The sequence below is a fragment of the Schistocerca serialis genome, chromosome 2, assembly GCF_023864345.2.
Source record: "Schistocerca serialis cubense isolate TAMUIC-IGC-003099 chromosome 2, iqSchSeri2.2, whole genome shotgun sequence".
NCBI classification, from domain to species: Eukaryota; Metazoa; Arthropoda; class Insecta; order Orthoptera; family Acrididae; genus Schistocerca; species Schistocerca serialis.
The window spans coordinates 165514375-165537332 of record NC_064639.1 but is presented as its reverse complement, the minus strand read 5'-3'; the positions used below and the strand labels follow the sequence as shown (position 1 = coordinate 165537332).

At 39.1% G+C, this 22958-nt stretch overlaps 1 protein-coding gene across 1 annotated transcript in view; it reads left to right on the top strand.

The window, feature by feature from the left end:
* LOC126456873 (dynein axonemal heavy chain 7-like) overlaps positions 1 to 22958 on the top strand; it is a 783013-nt gene that overhangs the window by 572530 nt on the left and 187525 nt on the right. Inside the window, 1 exon segment of the mRNA XM_050092694.1 lies at positions 19279 to 19462. Within this exon segment, the coding sequence (XP_049948651.1) occupies positions 19279 to 19462 (184 nt within the window).

Here is a 22958-nt window from a genome sequence, read left to right as displayed (position 1 = left end):
ATAATGGAAATGGGTGCTGAGCTACTTATGAAATAAGAAAATTAATTAAAAACATATCTTTTCAAAACAGTCTGTATGATGTTAATAAAAGAAATGAAAAAAAAAGTTATCACGTTTTAAAGAATTACATCTGCCACGAAAGAGTGTCCACTCTAGCAGATGCCATAGACATCAAATTTAAACTCAAAATGAAGCCTTCCCCTTCTGTCCACGTTAGAATCAGGTAGAATCCTACAAATGTTATCTTTCTCAAAATCTGACACATTGGGAACATTAGGCCACACAAAAAACTTCATCTGATTCCACCCTGGAATGCCATTTCCTCAGAAGTGTAATTTCATCATCAGTGATAACATGTTCAACACTATTTTACAGTTTTCTTTTAAGGAAACTTCACTAAAACGTGTCTTCCATGGAGCTGATGTGTCAAATAATTGGGAAGGTGCTGTTCAAAGTCACCCCTTGAAAGACAAGCCTTCATATTTTATTTGTATACATCACCAAAGAATAAATTTAACATTTTATGCTTTCTGTAAATGTTCATTCAAGTGTTAACCTTGCCCATAAAAACTCATTTCAAATTCTAAACCAAAAAATTCTTCTAATAATAGGCAAATGTTTTTGCAGTTGTGAAGGAACTTACACTTCCAGAAAATTATTTTATTTTCTGTCATTCGTATACAATGTTATTTCATATCGACTGTCATATCATCTGAAAGAATTGATTACTGGCAATATTTAATGACTATGGCCTTAGTTCCATGTTTACACACTAGAGTGCAGCATTTATTTTAAAAAGAGGCTAAATTGCTGTTCGAAGTTGCCTCACCATTCAAAGTCACCCCACTTTACAGTAACAAAAAAAATTTAAAGACTCTGTTTGAAAATCAAGAGTCAAGATATTTCCAGTGGTGACTTCATCTACTAAACACTTTCACAGAATATCAACAATGATATAACTGAATAAAGTGAAGTCTCCCATGGTCCATATGATGCAAATTTTGCATCTTTAGAAGAATGATTACATTTTCTGACTCAGTCAGCTATAGAGGTATGTGTGAGTCCTGTTAAGAAACCATGATCAGCGAAGTCAAGTCAAGTCCTAAGATGTTCGCATCAAGAAAGAACATAGAAATTACTGGTGTTATAGTGAAGTACACCAAAGCAACTCTAAGCACAATCTTCAAAGTAGAAATTCCATCTTAAGAGGAAAGTAAACCAAAGGAAGCTTGCACAACTTGCCAGTAATTTTATTCAAACATCAATTTAGTTGTTGAATTGTGTGCATCCTGCATTGAAATGGTACAAGTTCTAACCATTATCCTAGAGACATTTTCAAAGAAAACAATTTTGTACCACATCCCACCTGCATTTACATATGTGGTGGACAAAACAAGAAATATGAGGTCTGCAAAAGAGGTGTTTGGAAGACCAAATCCCTCTTATGGTGAACCTATAAAAGAAGAAGATGTATAAATAACAGTCATTTTATATACAGAAGATAAACGGGATTATTCTCACCAGAATGCCACAAAGTAGACATTGTAACTATAAAAGTTGAAGAATAAAAAGTGGTGAAAGTGAAAAGATGCATGACTAGCAGTACACTACAATATATATTGGCATATACAGTAAGTAATACATGAATTACACATTGGAAGATCAAAATTTTATACTTTATGCATTATGACCTAATTGGTTGGTTCCACACCTATCTAGAGATATCTGTTTATGAAAATGAAATGAATGAAACATGTGTATTGTGCAGATATTAAACTTTGCATGGCAACTTTGAAGAACTAACTTGAATGTGCGACATATGACACCATCATGGACTGTGTGAGGTCGTTAGTATTCTGTTTCATAAACATGGTGACTGTTGTGGAATGGTAGGACTTTCTTTGTAGACGCTTGGCATCTGGATAACACTACAGATCAGAAGTTACATATGCAACATGGAAGGAAAATAAACTAATTGATGAACCTGGGCTGTAGACAGTGAAAGCAGTAACACACCAAATCTGAAGAAGCTGCACCACAATGCAATATAGGAGAGAAGAGAAATGTACAGGCTGAAGAACTAGGTTTAGTGCTTCACTGTAATTTTGCTGAGAATTGTTCTGTGATTCTGCTACAAAACGTACAAGGATATCATTGGAGTAATGAGTAAGTTTCAATTTTTATAGGAGTGACATCTTTTGAAAACAAGACCATGTTATGACTTAGCACTTGTGTTGTTGGCAACATGAAAAATTCTTCAAATGTAATCACAGACGGAAAAGATCATCTTTATTTCCAATGGTGCCCCTAGTCATTTAAAAAATTATTACCTACTGTTTGAATTAATTAAGTCACTTGTGCTGATGGAGTGGATATACAGCGTTACTGGCTATGGGAAGGGGCCTTGCTATGGTATAGGAGTCCTAGTAAAGCAACATGCTACAAAAAGTAATCTGCACCCCAAGTTCAACTGCAATTCAGAATGTCAGAGTTGTTGAAAAAAATGCCTTTTCAATTTTTTTTAAATTAAAAAAATACATCAGTAGGCTGTGCAAGAGAAGTTTGACACATACGAGGGCAGTTCAATAAGTAATGCAACACATTTTTTTTCTCGGCCAATTTTGGTTGAAAAAACCGGAAATTTCATGTGGAAAATTTTCAAACATTCCCGCTTCGTCTCGTATAGTTTCATTGGCTTCCGACAGGTGGCAGCGCTGTACGGAGCTGTTAAAATGGCGTCTGTAACGGATGTGCGTTGCAAACAACGGGCAGTGCTCAACTTGACATCTCTGTTGGTAGTGCTGTCACAATTGTTCACCAGTTGGGATATTCAAAGGTTTGTTCCCGCTGGGTCCCTCGTTGTCTAACCGAACACCATAAAGAGCAAAGGAGAACCATCTGTGCGGAACTGCTTGCTCGTCATGTGGCTGAGGGTGACAATTTCTTGTCAAAGATTGTTACAGGCGATGAAACATGGGTTCATCACTTCGAACCTGAAACAAAACGGCAATCAATGAAGTGGCGCCACACCCACTCCCCTACCAAGAAAAAGTTTAAAGCCATACCCTCAGCCGGTAAAGTCATGGTTACAGTCTTCTGGGACGCTGAAGGGGTTATTCTGTTTGATGTCCTTCCCCATGGTCAAACGATCAACTCTGAAGTGTATTGTGCTACTCTTCAGAAATTGAAGAAACGACTTCAGCGTGTTCGTAGGCACAAAAATCTGAACGAACTTCTCCTTCTTCATGACAACGCAAGACCACACACAAGTCTTCGCATCCGAGAGGAGCTCACAAAACTTCAGTGGACTGTTCTTCCTCATTCACCCTACAGCCCCGATCTCGCACCGTCGGATTTCCATATGTTTGGCCACATGAAGGGCGCAATCCGTGGGAGGCACGACGCGGATGATGAAGAAGTTATTGATGCAGTACGACGTTGGCTCCGACATCGACCAGTGGAATGGTACCGTGCAGGCATACAGGCCCTCATTTCAAGGTGGCGTAAGGCCATAGCATTGAATGGAGATTACGTTGAAAAATAGTGTTGTGTAGCTAAAAGATTGGGGAATAACCTGGTGTATTTCAATGCTGAATTAAACAACCCCTGTTTCAGAAAAAAAATGTGTTGCATTACTTATTGAACTGCCCTCGTACTTCCAAATGAAGGATATCATTGTAATCATAAAGTTATTATCTTTCAAATAAAAACATAAAATAAATAAAAAGTAAAAAAAAAAAAACATAACGTCAGGGACTGTTCCAGAGATGCTAAATGGTGCTTGAGGCATCATCTTTGGCAGCTCTTGTACCTTGGGCCAGGAATTTTTTTTGGACAAAACAAAAAATAAAATATTTTTTTACTTTGTCCTAAATTGTAATATAAGTTAAATTCAATAACATTTGAGACTGTGAGGGCAACCCGTTTGCCTGAATTAGGTCATGGATGTGAAATATGTTGTATGTTTCTCAGGTATGCAACATGGAATGAGAATATAAGGACAGTTGTAGAAAGACAAATGTCTGACTTCAGTTTACTGGGAGAATTCTAGAAAAGTATATCTCATTTATCAATATTATGAGAAGGAACGGTGCTACTCACCATGTGGCAGAGATGCTGAGTCGCAAATAGGAACAAGAAAAAGACTCTCACAATTATAGCTTTCGCCCGTTAAGGCATTCATCAATAATAGACAGACATACGCACACACACAAGCACACACGCACACACACACACACACACACACACACACACACACACACACACTAACACAAGTCACACACATGACTGCAGTTTCAGGCAACTAAAACCACACTGTGGGCAGCAGCACCACTGCATGATGGGAGTGCTGATTGGATTTGGGTAAGGAGGAGGCTGGAATGGGGAGGGGGAGTGGTAGTATGATGGGGGTGGCGGACAGCGAAGGGCTGCAGGTTAGACTCAAGACAGGGGAGGGTTGGGGTGGGAGAGGGGGGGGGGGGAGTAGCAGAAAAGGAGAGAAATAAAAAGACTGGATATGGTGGTGGAATGATGGCTGTGTAGGGCTTGAATGGGAACAGGGAAGGGGCTGGATGGGTGAGGACAGTGACTAACAAAGGGTGTGGTCAGGAGAGTTACAGGTATGTAGTATGTATTGCAGGGACAGTTCCCACCTGCGCAATTCAGAAAAGCTGGTGTTGGTAGGAAGGATCCATATGCCACAGGCTCTGAAGCAGTCATTGAAATCAAGACTATCATGTTTGGCAGCATGTTCAGCAACAGGGTGGTCCACTTGTTTCTTGGCCACAGTTTGTCAGTGGCCATTCATGCAGACACACAGTTCTCTGGTTGTTGTGCCTATATAGAATGCAGCACAGTGGTTGCAGCATAGCTTGTAGGCCACATGGCTGGTTTCACAGGTAGCCCTGCCTTTGATGGGATAGACTTCCACCACTTCCCAGAGTCCCACCATTCAGCCACAGAGGAGCATTCCACCCAAGATTGGAGCAACTGAATTACATTTTGATTGCCTCTCATCGTACCAGAAATGAGAAATGTCCTGCCCACTATCATTCGCACCCTTCCCACAGTGGTATTCCGCCGTCCACCAAACCTACACAATATACTCATCCATTGTTACACAACCACTGCTCCCAACCCCTTACCTCATGGCTCATATCACTGTAATAGAACTAGATGCAAGACCTGTCCCATACATCCTCCCACAACAATATGCTCCAGTCCAGCCACAAACATCACCTATCGCATCTAAGGCAAGGCTACCTGTGAAACAAGTTATGTGGTCTACAGGCGTGGATGAGGCGCAAATGTACATGTAGATTTATGCGAAATTATTTCAGGGAAGTGGAACATACAAATATGTAAATGAAAAAGCACAAACAAAATAATACAAAGGCCAATAGACAATGCTTTCAATTTTGCTTTAATGTAAACATTTCAGAAAATGTTTATTGCTCTACACAGTCATTTACCAAGTAAAAACAATGCCTGAGAAGACATTTTTGTAAAAACTACTTTAAATTTGTATTCATCTTCTAACTTTATGATGTTGCCTGGCAGTCTGTTGCAAAGTTTTATGCCAGCATAACTCTCAAGCCTTTGAATGATTGTTCTTCTTGTTCACCAGGTATAGAGTGTTGCACTATTTTGGGTATTGTAGTTATGGAAGTTGGCATTTGTATGATAATCTGCAAAGTGGGCCCTGACACATTTGTATATATGTAATGAAGGTCTTGCTAGCATTCTAATTTTTTAAAATATAGGTTTGTAGTATGTCTGTGGATGACCATGAGTTATTATTTGTATAGCCCTCTTCTGTATAAAAAAAGTGATGAAACCCCAGAATATTATTCCATATGTTCCAAGAGATTGAAAATAGTCAGAAAATACCATCCTGTTACCCTCTGTGGTACATATATTTGTAATAATTCCAAGAGAAAAACTGACTTAATTACATTTCTGTGAAAATTTTTTTACATGGTCATTAACATTGTAAGTTTTTATCAACATGCATCCCCAGCAGTTTTGTGTGTCGCTGTGTGTATAGTTTTGCATGTCACTCTGTCTATGGCTTTTTCACCCAACATCAAATCAAAGATTTGCATTTTGGCGTATTTTGCGAAGCTGCTTGTAACTTGTTTTATTTGCATTTAACATCAAACTGAAACAAGAGTGGACATTCTTTAGGACTTGATCAGTAGTTATTTCCAGCAGTTGCTTCACTGCATTTATTATAACACTAATATCATCTGCAAATAGTGTGACATTGGCTGCACCATCTGATATATGGATGTTATTTATAAGAAACTATATGGGACCTAGAATATGCCTTGTGGTACTCCTATTTCCACTTTTTTCTGTCTGATACAAAATTTGTTTTGTGGTTGGTGGATACTTATGTCAGCCCTACATTCTGTGTTCTGTTTTGTAGGTCTGATTCAAACCACTTTTTCCCTGTCCCTTGAATACCTAATGCATTCAATTTTTCTATAAGAAAGCCATGCTCATCAAATGCTTTGGAGATATCTCAATTTAATACTATTATGCTATTGTCTTTTTCTAGATTTTTATTATTTCATCAGTGTTGTACATTACTGCTGTTTCTGTATTTTTACCTACCTGGAAGCCATGTTGATTTCAATTTAGTAACTTGCGGTTATTTAGATACTTGTTGATCCTGTACTTCAACAATTTCTCTAATTTTTGGAAAATGCTGGAAGGAGTGATATTGGCCAATAGCTTTCTACCTTATATAGGTTGCCATTTTCAAGTAATTGCTTCACTTTTGAGATTTTTAGCCTTTCTGGTGGACACTCCTTCATTAAATGGTAAGTTGGTCATGTATGCAAATGGCCTTGCAATCTGTGGAGCTGTCATTGTTATGATAGACACCACCGCATCATCTACTCCTGCTGACATTTTAGGTTTCAAGCCTTTTACACTTTTAACACTTCTTGTTCATTTTTTGGCTCTACCCAGATGCTATAAGCAGCTTTTGAAATCTCTCTTTTTCATGGTTTGTAAATTTAAAGCTTAATGAAATGGTTGTATTTCTGAAATAATTGTTTATACTACTTGGAAACAGTGACATTTTCTGTGTTTTTGGGAATGATATCTTGGTCTTCACATCATTCCCTGTTTCAGTCTTCACAATGCCCCAAATAGCTTTTGATTTGTTTTAAGGCTGTCTTATCAAGCTCACAAATTTTGCTTTGAAAATTACTTTCCAATATGCCCTCTTGTAATTCCTAATGTATTCTATGAACTTTAGCTTTATAGGTGTTTTAATTTTAGAAATAAGTTTCTTTAGAGTTGCACAAAACAAATACTTTCATTTCTCTGACAGTATTACATTCTAGTAAAATTACAAGGAGATGGAATGGTTGGACAGTACTTTTTTTTCTCCCTTCTACAAAAACACTTACACAGCTTTTGAGACTGTTAGTATTTACCTTGGGGGTGAAAGAGGAACAGGTTTGTGTTAGTTGGAAAGGTGGGGCAGGTCACTCATGTTGAGATTCAACCAGTCCACAACAGTTCTGAAAGCTAATAGTTATTTCTCTACTTTTAAGTGTGTCAATCATGAGTGCCTTTTGGGGGTAGGTACTGACCAGACATTCTTCTTATTCTGATTTTACAGTTTGGAATGCAACTTAGGTGGTTTCTTGGTATTGTACCAATGTTACATTTTCTGAATGGAATAAAAAAAAAAATATTATGAAAAGGAATGTTGTCATGCATCATATAGTGGAGATGCTGAGTCACATATGGTCACAACAAAAAGACTGTCATAAATGTAGCTTTAGCCAGTAAGGCCTCCATCAAACCTAGATGACAAACACACATGTACACACTTATGCAAATGCAACTCACAAAGCAATGACTTAGTCTCAGGCAACTGAGGCCACACTGCATGCAGCAGCACCTGTGCATGATGGGAGTGGCAATTGGGTCGGAATAAGGAGGAGGCTGGGGTGGGGAGGGGGAGGGATAATAGGGTAGGGGTGGTGGACAATGATGTGCTGTTGGGGAGCGCACAGGGATGAGGTGGAAAGAGGATAGGGCAGCTATGTGTGGTCAATAGGTTAGATGGAGGACAGCAGAGTTAGATGGAGGGCGGGGGGGGGGGGGAGGGGTATAGCAGAAAAGGAAAGAAGTAAATCGACCGGGTACGATGGAGGATGAGGGCTCTGTAGTGCCTGAATGGGAACAGAGAAGGGGCTGGGTGGGAGAGGACAATGACTAACAAAGTTTGAGGCCAGGAGGGATACGGGAACGTAGGATATATTGCATGGAAAGTCTCCACCTGCACAATTCAGAAATGCTGGTGTTGGTGGGAACGATCCATATGGCACAGATTGTGAAGCAGTTATTGAAATGAAGGATGTCATGTTTGACAGCATGATCAGCAACAGAGTGGTCCACTTTTTTCTTGGCCACAATTTGTTGGTGGCCATTCATGCAGACAGACAGTGTCTTGGTTGTCATACTCACATAGAATGCAGCACAGTGGTTGTAACTTAGCTTGTAGATAACATGACTAGTTTTTAACAGGTAGCTCTGCCTTTGAAGAGATAGGTGATGAATGTGACCGGACTGGAGTAGGTGGTGGTGGGAGGATGTATAGGACAGGACTTGTATCTAGGTCTATCACAGGGGTATGAGCCATGATTAAGGGGTTGGGAGCAGGGGTTGTGTAGGTATGGACGAGTATATTGTGTAGGTCTGGTGGATGGTGGAATACCATTGTGAGAGGGGTGGGAAGGATAGTGGACAGGGCATTTCTCAATTCAGGGCACAACAAAAGGTAGCCAAAATGTAATTCAGTTGCTCCGGTCCTGGGTGGTACTAAGTTATGAGGGGAATGCTCTGCTGTGGGCGGACAGTGGGACTTTGTGAGGTGGGGGAAGACTGGAAAGATAAGGTATGGGAGATTTGTTTTTGTACAAGGTTGGTAGGGTAATTACAGTTTGTGAAGGCTTCAGTGAGACCCTTGGTATATTCTGAGTGGGACTGCTTGTCGCTGCAGATGCGACGAGTAGGGATGGTTAGGCTGTGTGGAAGGGACTTCTCGGTATGGAACAGGTGCCAGGTGTCAAAGTGGAGGTATTGCGTGTGGTTAGTAGGTTTGATATGGATGGAGGTACTGATTTAGCCGTCTTTGAGATCTATGTCAACATCTAGGAGGGTGGCATGTTGGGTTGAGTAGGAGCAGGTGAAGCAAATGGGGGAGAAGTTATTGACGTTCTGGAGGAATCAATAATGCGGTGTCCTCACCCTCGATCCAAATCACAAAGGTGTCATCAGTGAATCCGAACCAGGTGAGCGGTTTAGGATTCTCAGTGTTTAGGAAGGATTCCTCTAGATGGCCTGTGAATAGGTTGGCATAGGATGCTACCATGCAGGTGCCAATAGCCATACCCTAGATTTGTTTTTAGGTAATGCCTTCAGAGGAGAAATAATTGTGGGTGAGGATGTAATTGGTCGTGGCGAGTGGAAGGAGGTTGTTGGTTTGGAATCTGTCTGGCTTTGGGAAAGGTAATGTTCAATAGTGGCAAGGCCTGGGCATTAGGAATGTTAGTGTAAAGGGAGGTGGCATCAATACTGATGAACAGGACACTGTGTGGTAAAGGGACAGGAACGGTAGAGAGTCAGTGGAGGAAATGGTTGGTATCTTTTATATAGGAGGGTAGGTTCTGGATAAAAGGCTGAAGATGTTGGTCTATATCAGCAGAGATTCTCTCAGTGGGGGCACAGTAACCGGCCACAATGGGGCATCCTGGCTGGTTGGGCTAATGGACTTTAGGAAGCTTGTAGAAGGTGGGAGTGCGGGGAGTGGTATGGGTAAGCAGAGAGGTGGATTCAGGGAAGATGTCATGGGATGGCCTGGAATGGGGTCACTGTGGTAAGGTCTGTAGGTGGATCTATCTGACAGCTGGTGGAGTCCTTCTGCCAGATAATCCTTCCAGTTGAAAAAAACATTGGTGGAGCCTTTATCCACAGGTAGGATTATAAGATTGGAATCCGTTTTTGGATGGTGGACTGCAGTTCTTTCTGCAGATGAAAGATTAGTTTGCATATTGAGGGATTTGGGGAATGATGGAAAGGCAAAGTTCATGATTAAGACTACATCTTGTCATGCCCTGAATTGAGAAATGTCCTTCCCACTGTCCTTCCCACTCCTCCCACAGTGGTATCCCGCTGTCACCCGAACCTACACAATATGCTCGTCCATCCCCACACAACCCCTGCTCCTCACTCCTTACCTCATGGTTCATACCCCTGAAATAGACCTAGATGCCTGTCCTATACATCATCCTACCACCACCTTCTCCAGTCCATTCACAAACATCACCTATTCCATCAAAGGCAGGGCTACATGTGAAATCAGTCATGTGATCTACAAGCTATGTTACAACCATTGTGCTGCATTCTATGAGAGCATGACAACCAACAAGCTGTCTGTCTGCATAAATGGCCACCGACAAACTGTGGCCAAGAAACAAGTGGACCACCCTGTTGCTGAGCACGCTGGCAGAGGTGACATCCTTCATTTCAGTGACTGCTTCACTGTGTGTGCTATATGGATCCTTCCCACCAACACCAGCTTTTCTGAATTGTGCAGGTGGGAACTTTCCATGAAATATATCCTATGTTTCCGTAACCCTCCTGGCCTCAAACTTCATTAGGCATTGTCCTCTCCCATCCAGTCCTTCTCTGTTCCCATTCCAGCACAATACAGCCCTCATTCCTCTACTGCAGCTAGTCTTTTTTACTTCTCTCCTTTTCTGCTATCCCCCCCTCCCCCCTCCCCACCGGTCTGCTACCCTCCATAGCTACCCTACCCTCTTTCCACCTCATCCCTGTGTGCTCCCCAACATCACATCACTGTCGACCACCTCTACTCTACCATCCCTTCCCCTTCCCACGCCAGCCTCCTCCTTACCCCCGCCCTGTCACCACTCCCATCATGCACTGGTGTTGCTGTTTGCAGTCGTGTGTGTGAGTTGTGTTTGCATCAGTGTGTATATGTGTGTTTGTTGTCTAATTTTGATGAAGGCTTGAGTGGCTGAAAGCCATCTTTGTGACAGTCTTTTTGTTGTGCCTATCTGTGACTCAGCATCTTTGCTATATGATGTGTGGAAACTTCCCTTTTCACAATATTGTTACATTTTCTGAGTGCAATCTTGAAGCATGAAAGGTTTTATGTCAGTAGACTTAGTAATATTTCTCTTGGTCACCATTCTTGTTTCCTGAGGTAGCCTTGTTACTCAGTTCCACCTAACTGTGTTGCAGCAGCACTTTCTCTCCTTCTCCATGGATTGGTGCTAAATAGAGCATTGTCTTCTGAGCTATATGAATGAGGTAAATGACTAAACTTGCAACCTTGTCTAAGACTTTCAGGAATGCCATGTCTTAGTATATAATCTCACATGCAAGTGGATTGACAGATCTTTGTAAAACTGATGTAGCTTGTATAAAATCAAGACAACAAGTATTCTCTACACAAGCCAGTTTGACAGTCATTTTCTGTGGCATCCAATGTAGTCATGGCCTTCTCTTCTTCTCTTGTGTTCTAAAATACCTTCAAACCACAACAGCAAGGAACAAGTGACCCCACACAGCAGGTGGAGGCATTCACTCTGTAACTTGCCCTGTCTCACTGAGAACAATAGTTACAAGTTCTTGCAGGGTCCACTAGCTGTGAAAATGGTGATTATTACTCTTAAAATAAACACGCATACACCATTTCCAATTAATGCATTGGTAAAAGAAATTAATTGAGAATGAAGAGAGGTATACACATACTTCGCTGCTGGGATAATAGGCTCGCAGTTTCTAATTTGCTAATGCATGAATATTAATTATTACAGGTATGCCAATGTTATTTGTGCTTGGACATCAGACTTCTTAGTGAAATAATAACTGCAGGGTCTGAAAAATTTGCTATCAATAGTAGTGATCTGCATGAGTTGTAGAGAATGATTGATAATTATTTGTCGGAAAGCTGTTATTCTGGAAACCATACAAGTACTTATGGGGTTTACCAGCTGTGAAAATAGTGATTATTACCCCTAAAATTAACACCATGCACCATTTCCAATTAATGAAATTATTATTAACTATGCATTGCAAAATGCTTACATAAGCAATGGCCAAGGCAGGTAAGAATAGGCTAGCTGTAGCAGAACAAAACCAGAATGCATGAAAACAAGTGGTGAACAATTTACAAAAATTCAGAGTTAACATTCTGTTGATTTTATTACAAGTAATGGTTGCATAGGAAAGAAATTGATGTATCATTACAACTTTCTGTTCCACCTTGTAGATCTGATGTGTTCAAAACTGTCTCCTATCTTCACATATTGGAACAATATCCCCAATAATGGGAGTGGGACATGTAATTTTATAAAAGTGTCATGTCACACTTCAAGTTTTCTCTAGTTTGTTTACAGATGAACTGTGCTTAGATAAATGTAGACAGGTGATTTAAAAGTGATTTTGAGTAGACTGTATTCTAATTAGTCATTCAAAGTGGACTTCTTTGTACTACTGATCAGTAGGACACTTGTAGGTCATATAGAGTGACATTATAAAGTTTCTGAATTCAATAATAAATTGCAAAGAATTTCTCTGAATTCAATAATAAATTGCAAAGAATTTCTTTTATTGCAGTCTAATTTTTTTTTTTTTTACTGATAACTAGTTTCATCTTCACCTGAAGAGTTGCTACACTTGATGCTATGTTGATCTTCTATAATTACAACTTCTCTCATTAGCCATCCAAATAAATTATCTAAATATGTAGATTGTTTGTGTCTATAAAGGATTCATAGAAATATGCCAATGCAAAACTTTTTGGTGGAATATAAATAATGGTAGTAGTAAGGATAATAACTCACTGCATAGTTGAGATGTTAAACATTCAATAGAATGAATATGCTGCTAAGTGCTCTAGTAAATCTTTCTGCAGAGCTAACATAATACACATTAACTAATGGCTATAATATAGTTGGCCATAACAGTGTCACTGCAGAAACGTATGTGTGTGTATGAGTACTTTATTATGTCTGAAAGAGGATTCATTTGTAAGATGATCAACATTTTTAGTTTTATTCCATCACCTTTTGGTCATGCATCCAGGACAGCATGATTTTTTCTACCAATAATTCAGCTGATAACCATGCAGCCATCTTCGGAGTGAGTTTTTGGTGGAATTAAAAGCCACTTAGCACAGTATTTGGAGTAAATGTACATGAGTCAGAGATATGACAATCAGCAGCAAGAGTGTCACTCACAGATAAAATTTTGTGTGTCTAAGAATGAAACGTAACAAGCACAGAGTTAGCAATCCTACAGTGCTTTTGAATTATGTTGTTAATTATTAATATGGATGGCATATGTTGGAATGCAAGACAGCTGATCATCAAAACCATCATTCCTTTGAGAGTGTAGATGTATAATGAGGGATTTCCACTATTTGCAGAAAATCCACATCTCAGTTGAGCAAGTTGTATTTCCACAGCTCACATTATCACTGAATCCCAGTTCCATAACACAAGGAATGGCCAGTTAAAACACAGGATGTTTCAAGATGAACTAAGGATTTTTAGGCCTTTTGGCAATTATTACATTCACTTTACAATTACAAATAATACATCGAATGAAAGAGCAACTCAGACATATTTGTTTGAATACCTCTGCATAAAGGGAAGAGTGTGAAATGGGCAAGAGTGACTGAAGGTGTTGAATGAGTGAGAGTCTCTTATATGTAGCTCCAAGAAATCAGGCCAGAAGGGTAGTCATGAATTAGCAGTTCCAGGGAGAGACTTTCAAGGAGATGCTTACAACTATGTTCTTATTATTTGCAGTTTTTACAAGTTGTAAAGCCAACAGACCATGTTTAATGTGCTAACTTTGCAAACAAAATGTTGCTGCATGACGATAAATATTTTCTGGATCTTGTTGTTTTCAGTGATGAATTCATATTCCACTTGCTTGGAAATATCAACACAAATAATGTGTGAATCTGCAGGTCAGCAAAACCCCATGATATGGTACAGTTGCGATAAGACTCCACTAAATTGAATGTTTTTCATGCCATATCATGGCAGGAAGTTTATGGGTCTTTCTTTTTCAGTGAAGCAGCTGTAACTGGTGTTTTTTATCTTGATACACTGGAACTATGGCTCTTTCCTCAACTGGCAGAAGCTGAACCACAGAACTTCATTTGGCAGCAAGATGGTGCACTGACTCACTGGCATAACTCAGTATATGATTGTTAAATGACATTGTGGGTGCCCATTGCATTGGCCGCAAGGGGACAGATGACAGAGCTTATTTTGCATGATCTCCATGTTTGCACATGATGTGACACCAGGCAATTTTTACTTTTGGGAGTTCACAAAGTCTCATGTATGTGTGCCTCTACTACCAGCTGATCTACCCTACTTTAGAAGCAGCATTGTTACAACAATTACTCCAGACACACTGATCAAAGTTTGTGAGGAAATCACTTATTGATTCAACATGTGATCAATGATGCTCACATTGAACACTTATAAGAAAGCTGTTTGACTTCCTCTTGCATTTAATGCATTATTTATAATATTAAGTTGAATGTAATTAATGCTACATTGCCTTAAAACTCATATATTCATTTTTAGGCACCCTGTACAGTGTCCAGCTATTGCAGATTTGTTGATTGTTGAAGGTGGGCATATCACTGGTGTTTGATGCACTATTCTTGTATAGTGCATATTTTTTGTCCTATCTATCCTTTACCATAGTGACAAGGCATTTCATAAATATTATCTTTCTAGAGAGAATTAGATGTACCTGACATAGTTTTGATTTGACCTTGCAAGAGTTGTTTCACTTGCATCGCAGAATAACAGGTAGTTTCCGTCATATTTCCTTGGAGTAGACTGAAGGAGAAATTTGGGTAAAACTGAACTGGCCCCCTCAAAATTACACCATAAGGCAAATTGTTAAGTTTGACCGCCTTACTACTCTGTTACAGTAAGAAACTTTTGTTTTTAAATAATCTGTGTTTAAATGAAAAAATAAGAATCTGCACTGCATGATGAGAGCTGTTTTAAGAAATGTTTTGAATTTTGATTCTACACTGAAGCTCTTATCACTAACATCTTTTACCAGTGAAACTGAAGACATCATCAAGGTGATATTGCTAGAGAAAAGCAAGGTGAGCACTAGCAAGACTTTGATCACAAAAAAGTAACTTATCCCTGACATCAATGTGTAGAGGAAGTACAACTTACTTAAGGAGACAATATATCACTAGACTGACTAGGACTTAAATGCCCATGTACAAAGAAAAACTGCTTCACTTATGAACTCCAGTTCTCTACTCACCTTTGGTAGGTCGTGACACTAACATTGGCATGCCCTGGTGTGAGTATGATCTCTGCCCTTGTGATATACATATGGGGCAATCAAATGAAAATGGGACAGTTGGAAAGAAATAAACTGTTTATTATTTAAAAAGCAATCATCTTAATTGTTAATACATGTCTCCTACGGTGAGACAAGATGGTCAGTGCCTTCAGAGAAAAATGTTTGTGTTTGCCTATCGTAAAATGATCGTACCCATTTCTTCATCTGAAACAAGTCAGTGGCCACAGATGTCTTTCTTCAGGGCACCAAAAATAAGTAAATCACATGTGGAGAGATTGAGACTGTATAGAGGATGTGTGTTTCCCTGTGAAACTTGTGCAACATAGTCCAAAAAGCTTGACCCTCCACAGTATTGTGTCCAGTGGTTTCTAATTCTGTCAGACTCACCTTTAAGAAGGCTGTATGATTATCAGCTGAATTTTCAGAAGAAGAAATAATACTGTTCCTGATGCATACCTGAATGATGATGGAATATTCTTTCTTCCACGATAACTTAGGAAACACATTTTTCATCTTGTTTACATGCCTATCGATAACCCAGTTTATCAACTATTTGCTGAATGATACAGAATAAACTGTTCAGTGAACTATACTTCCCTTAAAAAAAACTAGAATTGTATTCTTTGAATGAATTTCCATGTATGTGGAGTAATAGTACATAAACGCAAAATGCAATTTGAATACTATCACCTTCCTAATCAGTATGTTTTCCTTCATTTTTTCTCCAAGTTATTTGTGCCAGACAAACTAAGGAGACTGTGTCATGTACAGATATCGCTGAAGACTAGATGGTATAAGCTACTTTCCACAGTGGTTCACTGACAATAATGATAAAAAAACTTTCCAACTTGTGTTTGTTGAATCATTGTATTCTTTTGGAAGGTAACAAGGGTTCAGTGAAAAGGTAGTTATATAAAACATCAGTCTGTACTTATCTTTTTAATGGATTCACTCTCTGGAGGCTGAAATTCATTTATCAAAACTTTCAAATTGTTTGGGCCAGGTTGTGATTTTTAACTGACTGAAACCATAATTTTCTTTTACTATTGATGATTTATTCTGGCGTCTCTCTTGAATCCAAACATTGGCTTACTTTGTATTAGATAGTTATTCAAATCATAATCATATCTTTAATGCATGGCATAACTTTACAAAACAGAGATGAAACTGAAGAGAATGGTGAAATAAACATTACTTAACACAGACTGTCCCAAGGACAAAACGTAGACTTTGGCACATGGAATCAATTTAAAACCTAATGATTTTCCAACAAGTTACATAGATTGGTTTGTGACATTGATTTTCCAAATTAGAGAAATAGATTTTCGTTAACTATACAGTAGCATAAAAGAGTAGAAGTAATGAATTAATACAGTAAAAGGCAGCACCCCAGCAGAAACCAAGATTTATACAAGTATTGACAGAAAGTGCTATCAAGATGTTTATTAACAGTGAGACTGGAATCAGTGGAGTCAATTTGAAACAGAGACAATTACCCTTTGGTTGTTACAATGGGTAGAGCAAGTAATTATTGACGAGGTCCAGGGTGGAATTATGGAGACAAAAATTATAGTTTAATTTGCCCAAAAGTATGGATTAGGTGATGGGACATCCTGCAGTATCAAATAATCATTAATTTAGTGATGAGGAAGTGTTGGGATTAAAAGTTTCAGGGGTTGACCAGGCAGTTGAAATGAACGTTTGTTGCAATAGCTATGGAGAGATGAAGAAGCCTGCACCGTATAGACTTGCATCAAGGGCTGCATCAAACCACCCTTTGGACCGAGCGAGGTGGTGCAGTGGTTAGCTCGCTGGTCTCGCATTTGGGAGGACGATGGCTCAATCCCATGTCCGGCCATCCTGATTTAGGTTTCCTGTGATTTCTCTAAAGCTGGCTGCTGTGGCTGAGTGGTTCTAGGCACTTCAGTCTGGAACTGCACTGCTGCTACGGTCACAGGTTCGAACCCTGCCTTGGGCTTGGATTTGTGTGATGTCATTAGGTTTAAGTAGTCCTAAGACTAGGGGAGTGATGACCTCAGATGTTAAGTCCCATAGTGCTTAGAGCCATTTGAACCATTTCCCGAAATCGCTCCATGCAAATGCCGGTATGGTTCCTTTGAAAGGGCATGGCCGACTTCCTTCCCTGTCTTTTCCTAATCTGATGAGACTGATGACCTTGCTGCTGGAATGGTCTGTGGAAATACACAGACCATTCCATGAATTACAATGACACAAAAATTTTGGCCCATACATCAAACTTTTGGAGCTCGATTATCAATGAATCTATTGAAATAAGATTGTCTGACAACGAGACTCTTATCAATCGAGATAACGGTTATCAGCTAAACTCTGCTTGGAATCCTGTTATAGAGAAACTTCATAGTCGACATAGTTATCTGCGTAAAGATGAAAATCGACCTGATATCGATACGCCAAGCTTTCACCGTGGAAGGCACGAGATGCAGCGCACAGAGTTGTTATGAACGCGCATGCTGAGGGCGCATGCACAATGTCACCTCAGTATCGCTTGAAATAGCAGAGCTCAGCGCGTACTTGCCAGTACTACTACAGTGGCACTCACCTGAAGATGGGCAGAAGACTCTGTGCCGAAATATTGTGGCAGGACGTTACTGATATCCGGCAGTTCTCCCATGTTTTTACGGAACAATCAGTACCCTGGGAAAGCTTTAAACACAATGTGAGTGGTTTGAAATGAGAGTTCTCTGTTATGTAGCAGATTATTTGTTTCATAATCATAAGACTAATATTGGTGTTGCAAAGGATCTAAAAGGAGAGCCAGTTTTAGGTAAAGTTAAAAACAAATAACATTTTATGAGAGTATATTCATTGTATATTTAATGTGTTAAGGAAATTGTTTTCTACTACATTTCCCAGAGCAAACCGTCTGGAATAATGTTATAAAGGAATGTAAACAACATCAAGACAAAACAAGCATTTAGGATTAACCCTTGATAATGGTGGCAGAAAATTATGAGCTGTGTCTTATGTGTAGTAGGGATAACACCATCAGCTGTATTTACTGGTTTGATTTATATGCAACTGGCTTTAGCATTACAATACTCCTTTTCATGGCCCTCTATGACTCTGCATGATCATGTTGATACTGGGAATCACTATCATACTTTTTAGAGAAGTTCCAGAAACATCAGTGTCAAACTAAACTTCTTATAGTCTATGGTATATGCAGCATAGCACATCAACTCACAAGTGATAATAAGATTTGTTGACCTTCTACAGAAATATGGCAGTGATTCCCACTATCAGTGTGATCAACCAGACTTGTAGAAGGGTCTGAAGACGATGTTTTATAACACCTAAACTGGTTGCATATGAATAAAACAGGTAAATACAATGAATGATGATATTCCTACTATGTACAATAACCAATAAAGGTTGTTGTCACAACATTCAGCAGAAAATGGATGAGTGGAAATTATGAGCCATTGTCACAATTTTTAAATATATTGTTAATGTATGTATATGATAACCGTGGATTTTTTTATATTATAATATATCAAACTATTTCAAAACATATCAATTCAAGAATATTCTCTTACATTAGTGTTACTAAATATGCCAAGTATCATAGTGTTTAAGTGCATTGCAATAATATTTTTAAACAATGGAAAATCCAGGATGTAATGTGACAGTACTATGAAAAGGATAGTTGCTACTCACCATATAGCAGAGATGCTGAGTCACAGATTGGCACAACAAAAGAACTGTGAGCTTTCGGCCAGCAAGGACAACACACACACACACACACACACACACACACAATAATAATAATAATAATAATAATACTTTTGTTATATATTTTTCTCTATATTTATTTTGCAGGGCGTTCGAGTTGATTTTGTGGACAGCATTGATAAATGGAAAAGAGTATTTGATGACCCAGAACCACATAATTGCCCATTGCCAAAACCTTGGAATGACAAATTGAGTAATTTCCAGAAAATGTTGATCTTCCGGTGCATTCGATCAGATAAAGTGGTGCCTGCTGTCCATAGATTCGTCCTTGGTATTTATGTTCGAATATTCAGCACATTTATTTTTTAATGTCATTGAACTATAGTAATTTTATAGGCTCTGTGTTTTTAAATTACATTTTGAATCACTGATTTATCGGTAAAGCACTGAACTCTGCTCCAGCAATATATATGGAAAGAACATTTGTAGGGTCTGGATAGCAGAGGGAGATATTGATAAATGGAAGCTTTGAGTCAAGATATGAATTAGATGAGTTTAAGTCAGCTGGGAAGAATATTATATTTATTTTTGTATATGTGTTCCATAAATTGTACAGTGGTCATCACAGAATGGGCGAGGGACTTTTCATTATTATGCTTCCAAAATTTACTCTTACAGTATGCATCAACATAATACTTGACTGGACAGCTATTGAATAGATTTCACCTACCATTGAGCCCTGCAAACCACTTTGAAATTCATACTGGAGGGTAGCTCCTCTTGTAAAAAGTACTAAGGTTCCCTTGCACGCTGTTTGCATATGCAGTATGGGAAGAATTACTGCTTAAATGTCTCTTTGCACAGTGTATTTATTCTAATGTACCTTTGTGATCCCTATGGGAATGATACTTTAGGGATTGTAGCATATTGTTTGCTTAATACTAGCTCTTGAAACTTTGTATGTTGGTTATCTTCAGGTGTCTGTAAGATCAGGTTTCTCAGCATTTCTCTGATGTTATCCTGCTGGCCTTTGTTGCATACACTCAATATTGAATGTTAGTACTGTTTCCCACACTTAAGTAATCTTCTATGATGGATTGCACAAGTGCTTTGTAAGCAATCTCCTTTGCAGCTGAGTTTCCCATGACCCTAATGATGAAAGAGGTCTGCAACTGACTAGCTGCACTTGAATTTGAAAATCCATCTTCTTCTTCTTATTTGCCATGTCCCATGTCCTTATGGGATTGGCATGTTGTGTCAATTTCGACAATGTTAGTGGTAGTTAGTGGCTCGCTTCCCTTCTTGGTACCACCACTTCCACCCCGGAACTAAATTTCTGTGCCTCATCAATCTGCATCTATAGTAAATCTCATGTTCAAGTGTGAGAATTTTTTCTAAATGTTTGCATAATGTGTAAATGTGTAGTATGTATGAGTATCTGAGGTGTGACATGAGTACTAGCCTGGTATTTACCTATTTGGGTGTAGAAAACCACCTGAAAACCATATCCAGGCTGGGTGGCACACCAGGCCCCCACTGGCCAGATTTCATCCAGGGCCTGCACATCTCCCTGTGTCCTGGAAGTGGCCACTTCACTTGCTTGGTAATCTGGGTTGATGCATTGGAAAACCAATCTATCAGTTAAATAATACACTGTAGTGCTGAAGAAACTGTTATATGCATGATTATTCAAATACAGAGATATGTAAACAGGCAGAATATGGTGCTACAATTGGCAATGCCCATAGAAGACAAGAAGTGTCTGGCACAGTTGTTAAATTTGTTACTGCTGCTACAATGGCAGATTATCAAGATTTAAGTGAGTTTGAATGTGTTGTTATAGACAGCACATGAACAATGGGACACAGCATTTTTGAGGTAGTAATGAAGTGGAGATTTTCCTGTACGACCATCTCATGAGTGTACCATGAATATCGTGAATCAGGTAAAATGTCAAATCTGCGACATGTTGTGGCTGGAAAAAGATCCTGCAAGAACATGACCAATGATGACTGTAGGGAATCGTTCAACATGAGAGAAGTGCAACCATTCTGCAGATTGCTGCAGATTTCAATGCTGGGCTGGGCTATCAACAAATGTCGGCATGCAAACCATTCAACGAAACATCATTAATATGGGCTTTCGGAGCCAAAGGCCTACTCTTGTATCCTTGACGTATGCACAACGCAAACCTTTACACCTTTCCTTGGTCCATCAACACCAACATTGAACTGTTGATGACTGGAAACATGTTGCCTGTTCGGACAAGTCTCATTTCAAATTGTATCAAGTGGATTGATGACTACGAGTAGGGAGACAATCTCATGAATCCAATGACCCTGCATGTCAGCAGGGGACTGTTCCAGCTGGTGGAGGCTCTGTAATGGTGTGAGGCATGTGCAGTTGACACATACGGAAGCATCCTGTCTGATCACCTGCATCCATTCATGTCCATTGTGCATTCTGATGGATTTGGGCAATTCCATATAGACAATGCAACACCCCACACATCCAGAATTGCTACAGAGTGGCTCCATGAACAATCTTCTGAGTTTAAAAACTTCCGCTGGCCACCAAACTTCTCACACGTGAATATTATTAAGCATATCTGTGATGCCTTGCAACATGCTGTTCAGAAAAGATCTCCACCCCTTCGTACTCTTATGGATTTCTGGATAGCCTTGCAGGACATGGTGTCAGTTCCCTCCAGCACTACTTCAGACAATAGTTAAGTCCATGCCATGTCAAGTTGTGGCGCTTCTGTGTGCTCATGGGGGCCCTACACAATATTAGGAAGGTGTACCAGTTTTCTTGGCTCTTCGGTGTGTATGTACTAACTACAAAATGAGTACATGATAAAAAGTTATATACATAATATTTGTATTGATATACTAAAGGAAATTCTTTTGTAAAATATAAATGATGTAAGGAGTAAAATTAACAAGTAATCTTTAGACTATTGTACACATAAAAATATTTGAGAAAATTGGTAGCTTTTGGAAAAATCCTTCTTCAAAGCTGTATTACACTACAGAGAAACTATCTGCTGACCTGCTACCTTTATTCCTTAAATTATTTGTTGTAAGTATTAACAACAAGTAATTATTGATACTTACATTATCACTTAAAAACATGACATTATTTATGATAATAACCCAATTTGGAAACTTGCATTTAAAATTTTGTCAGCAGTTCAAAAAAATGTACTTGGTATTGTTCTGAATATAGATTCCCTGGTTATAAAGCATCTAAAGTATCTGTTCCTGTGCACCATGACCGACCTCATTTGAACTCTTCTGTCAAGAGAGTTAATTTGGAGATGGAAAGGCTGCTTATGTCGGGTGCAGGGTCACACATTGGTGTGGTTCCTGTTGATTCTCTCAATAGGTGGGTTTATACTAGGCATGGCCTTCACCTCAACAGGAAGGGTAAGGGTAAATTGGCTGGGAAAACAGCAGGAAAGTTAAAGGGGGGAGGCACTGTCATGAGTGGTAAAATACCAGTGGGTATAGGGTTCAGAAAAAAACCCTTTTTTAGGGTAGGGAGGACAGAAAGAAACCAAATTTTAAGAGAGGTTAGAACTGAGACAAACCTTCAGTTTGAGAAAGAAATCAAAAAACATAATTCTAGCTTATTACATCAGCGTAAACAGCTATTGATTAAGAATTTTCAACAGTAAGCAGATATTTTAACTCCACCTAATTTTGACTCAGTCAATGTGAAATGTCAGCTATCTTTATTGCATCAAAATATTCGAGGACTGAGAAATAAAATTAATGAATTAACTATCTGCATAGATGAATTAGAGTCTTCAAACCCAGCTGACA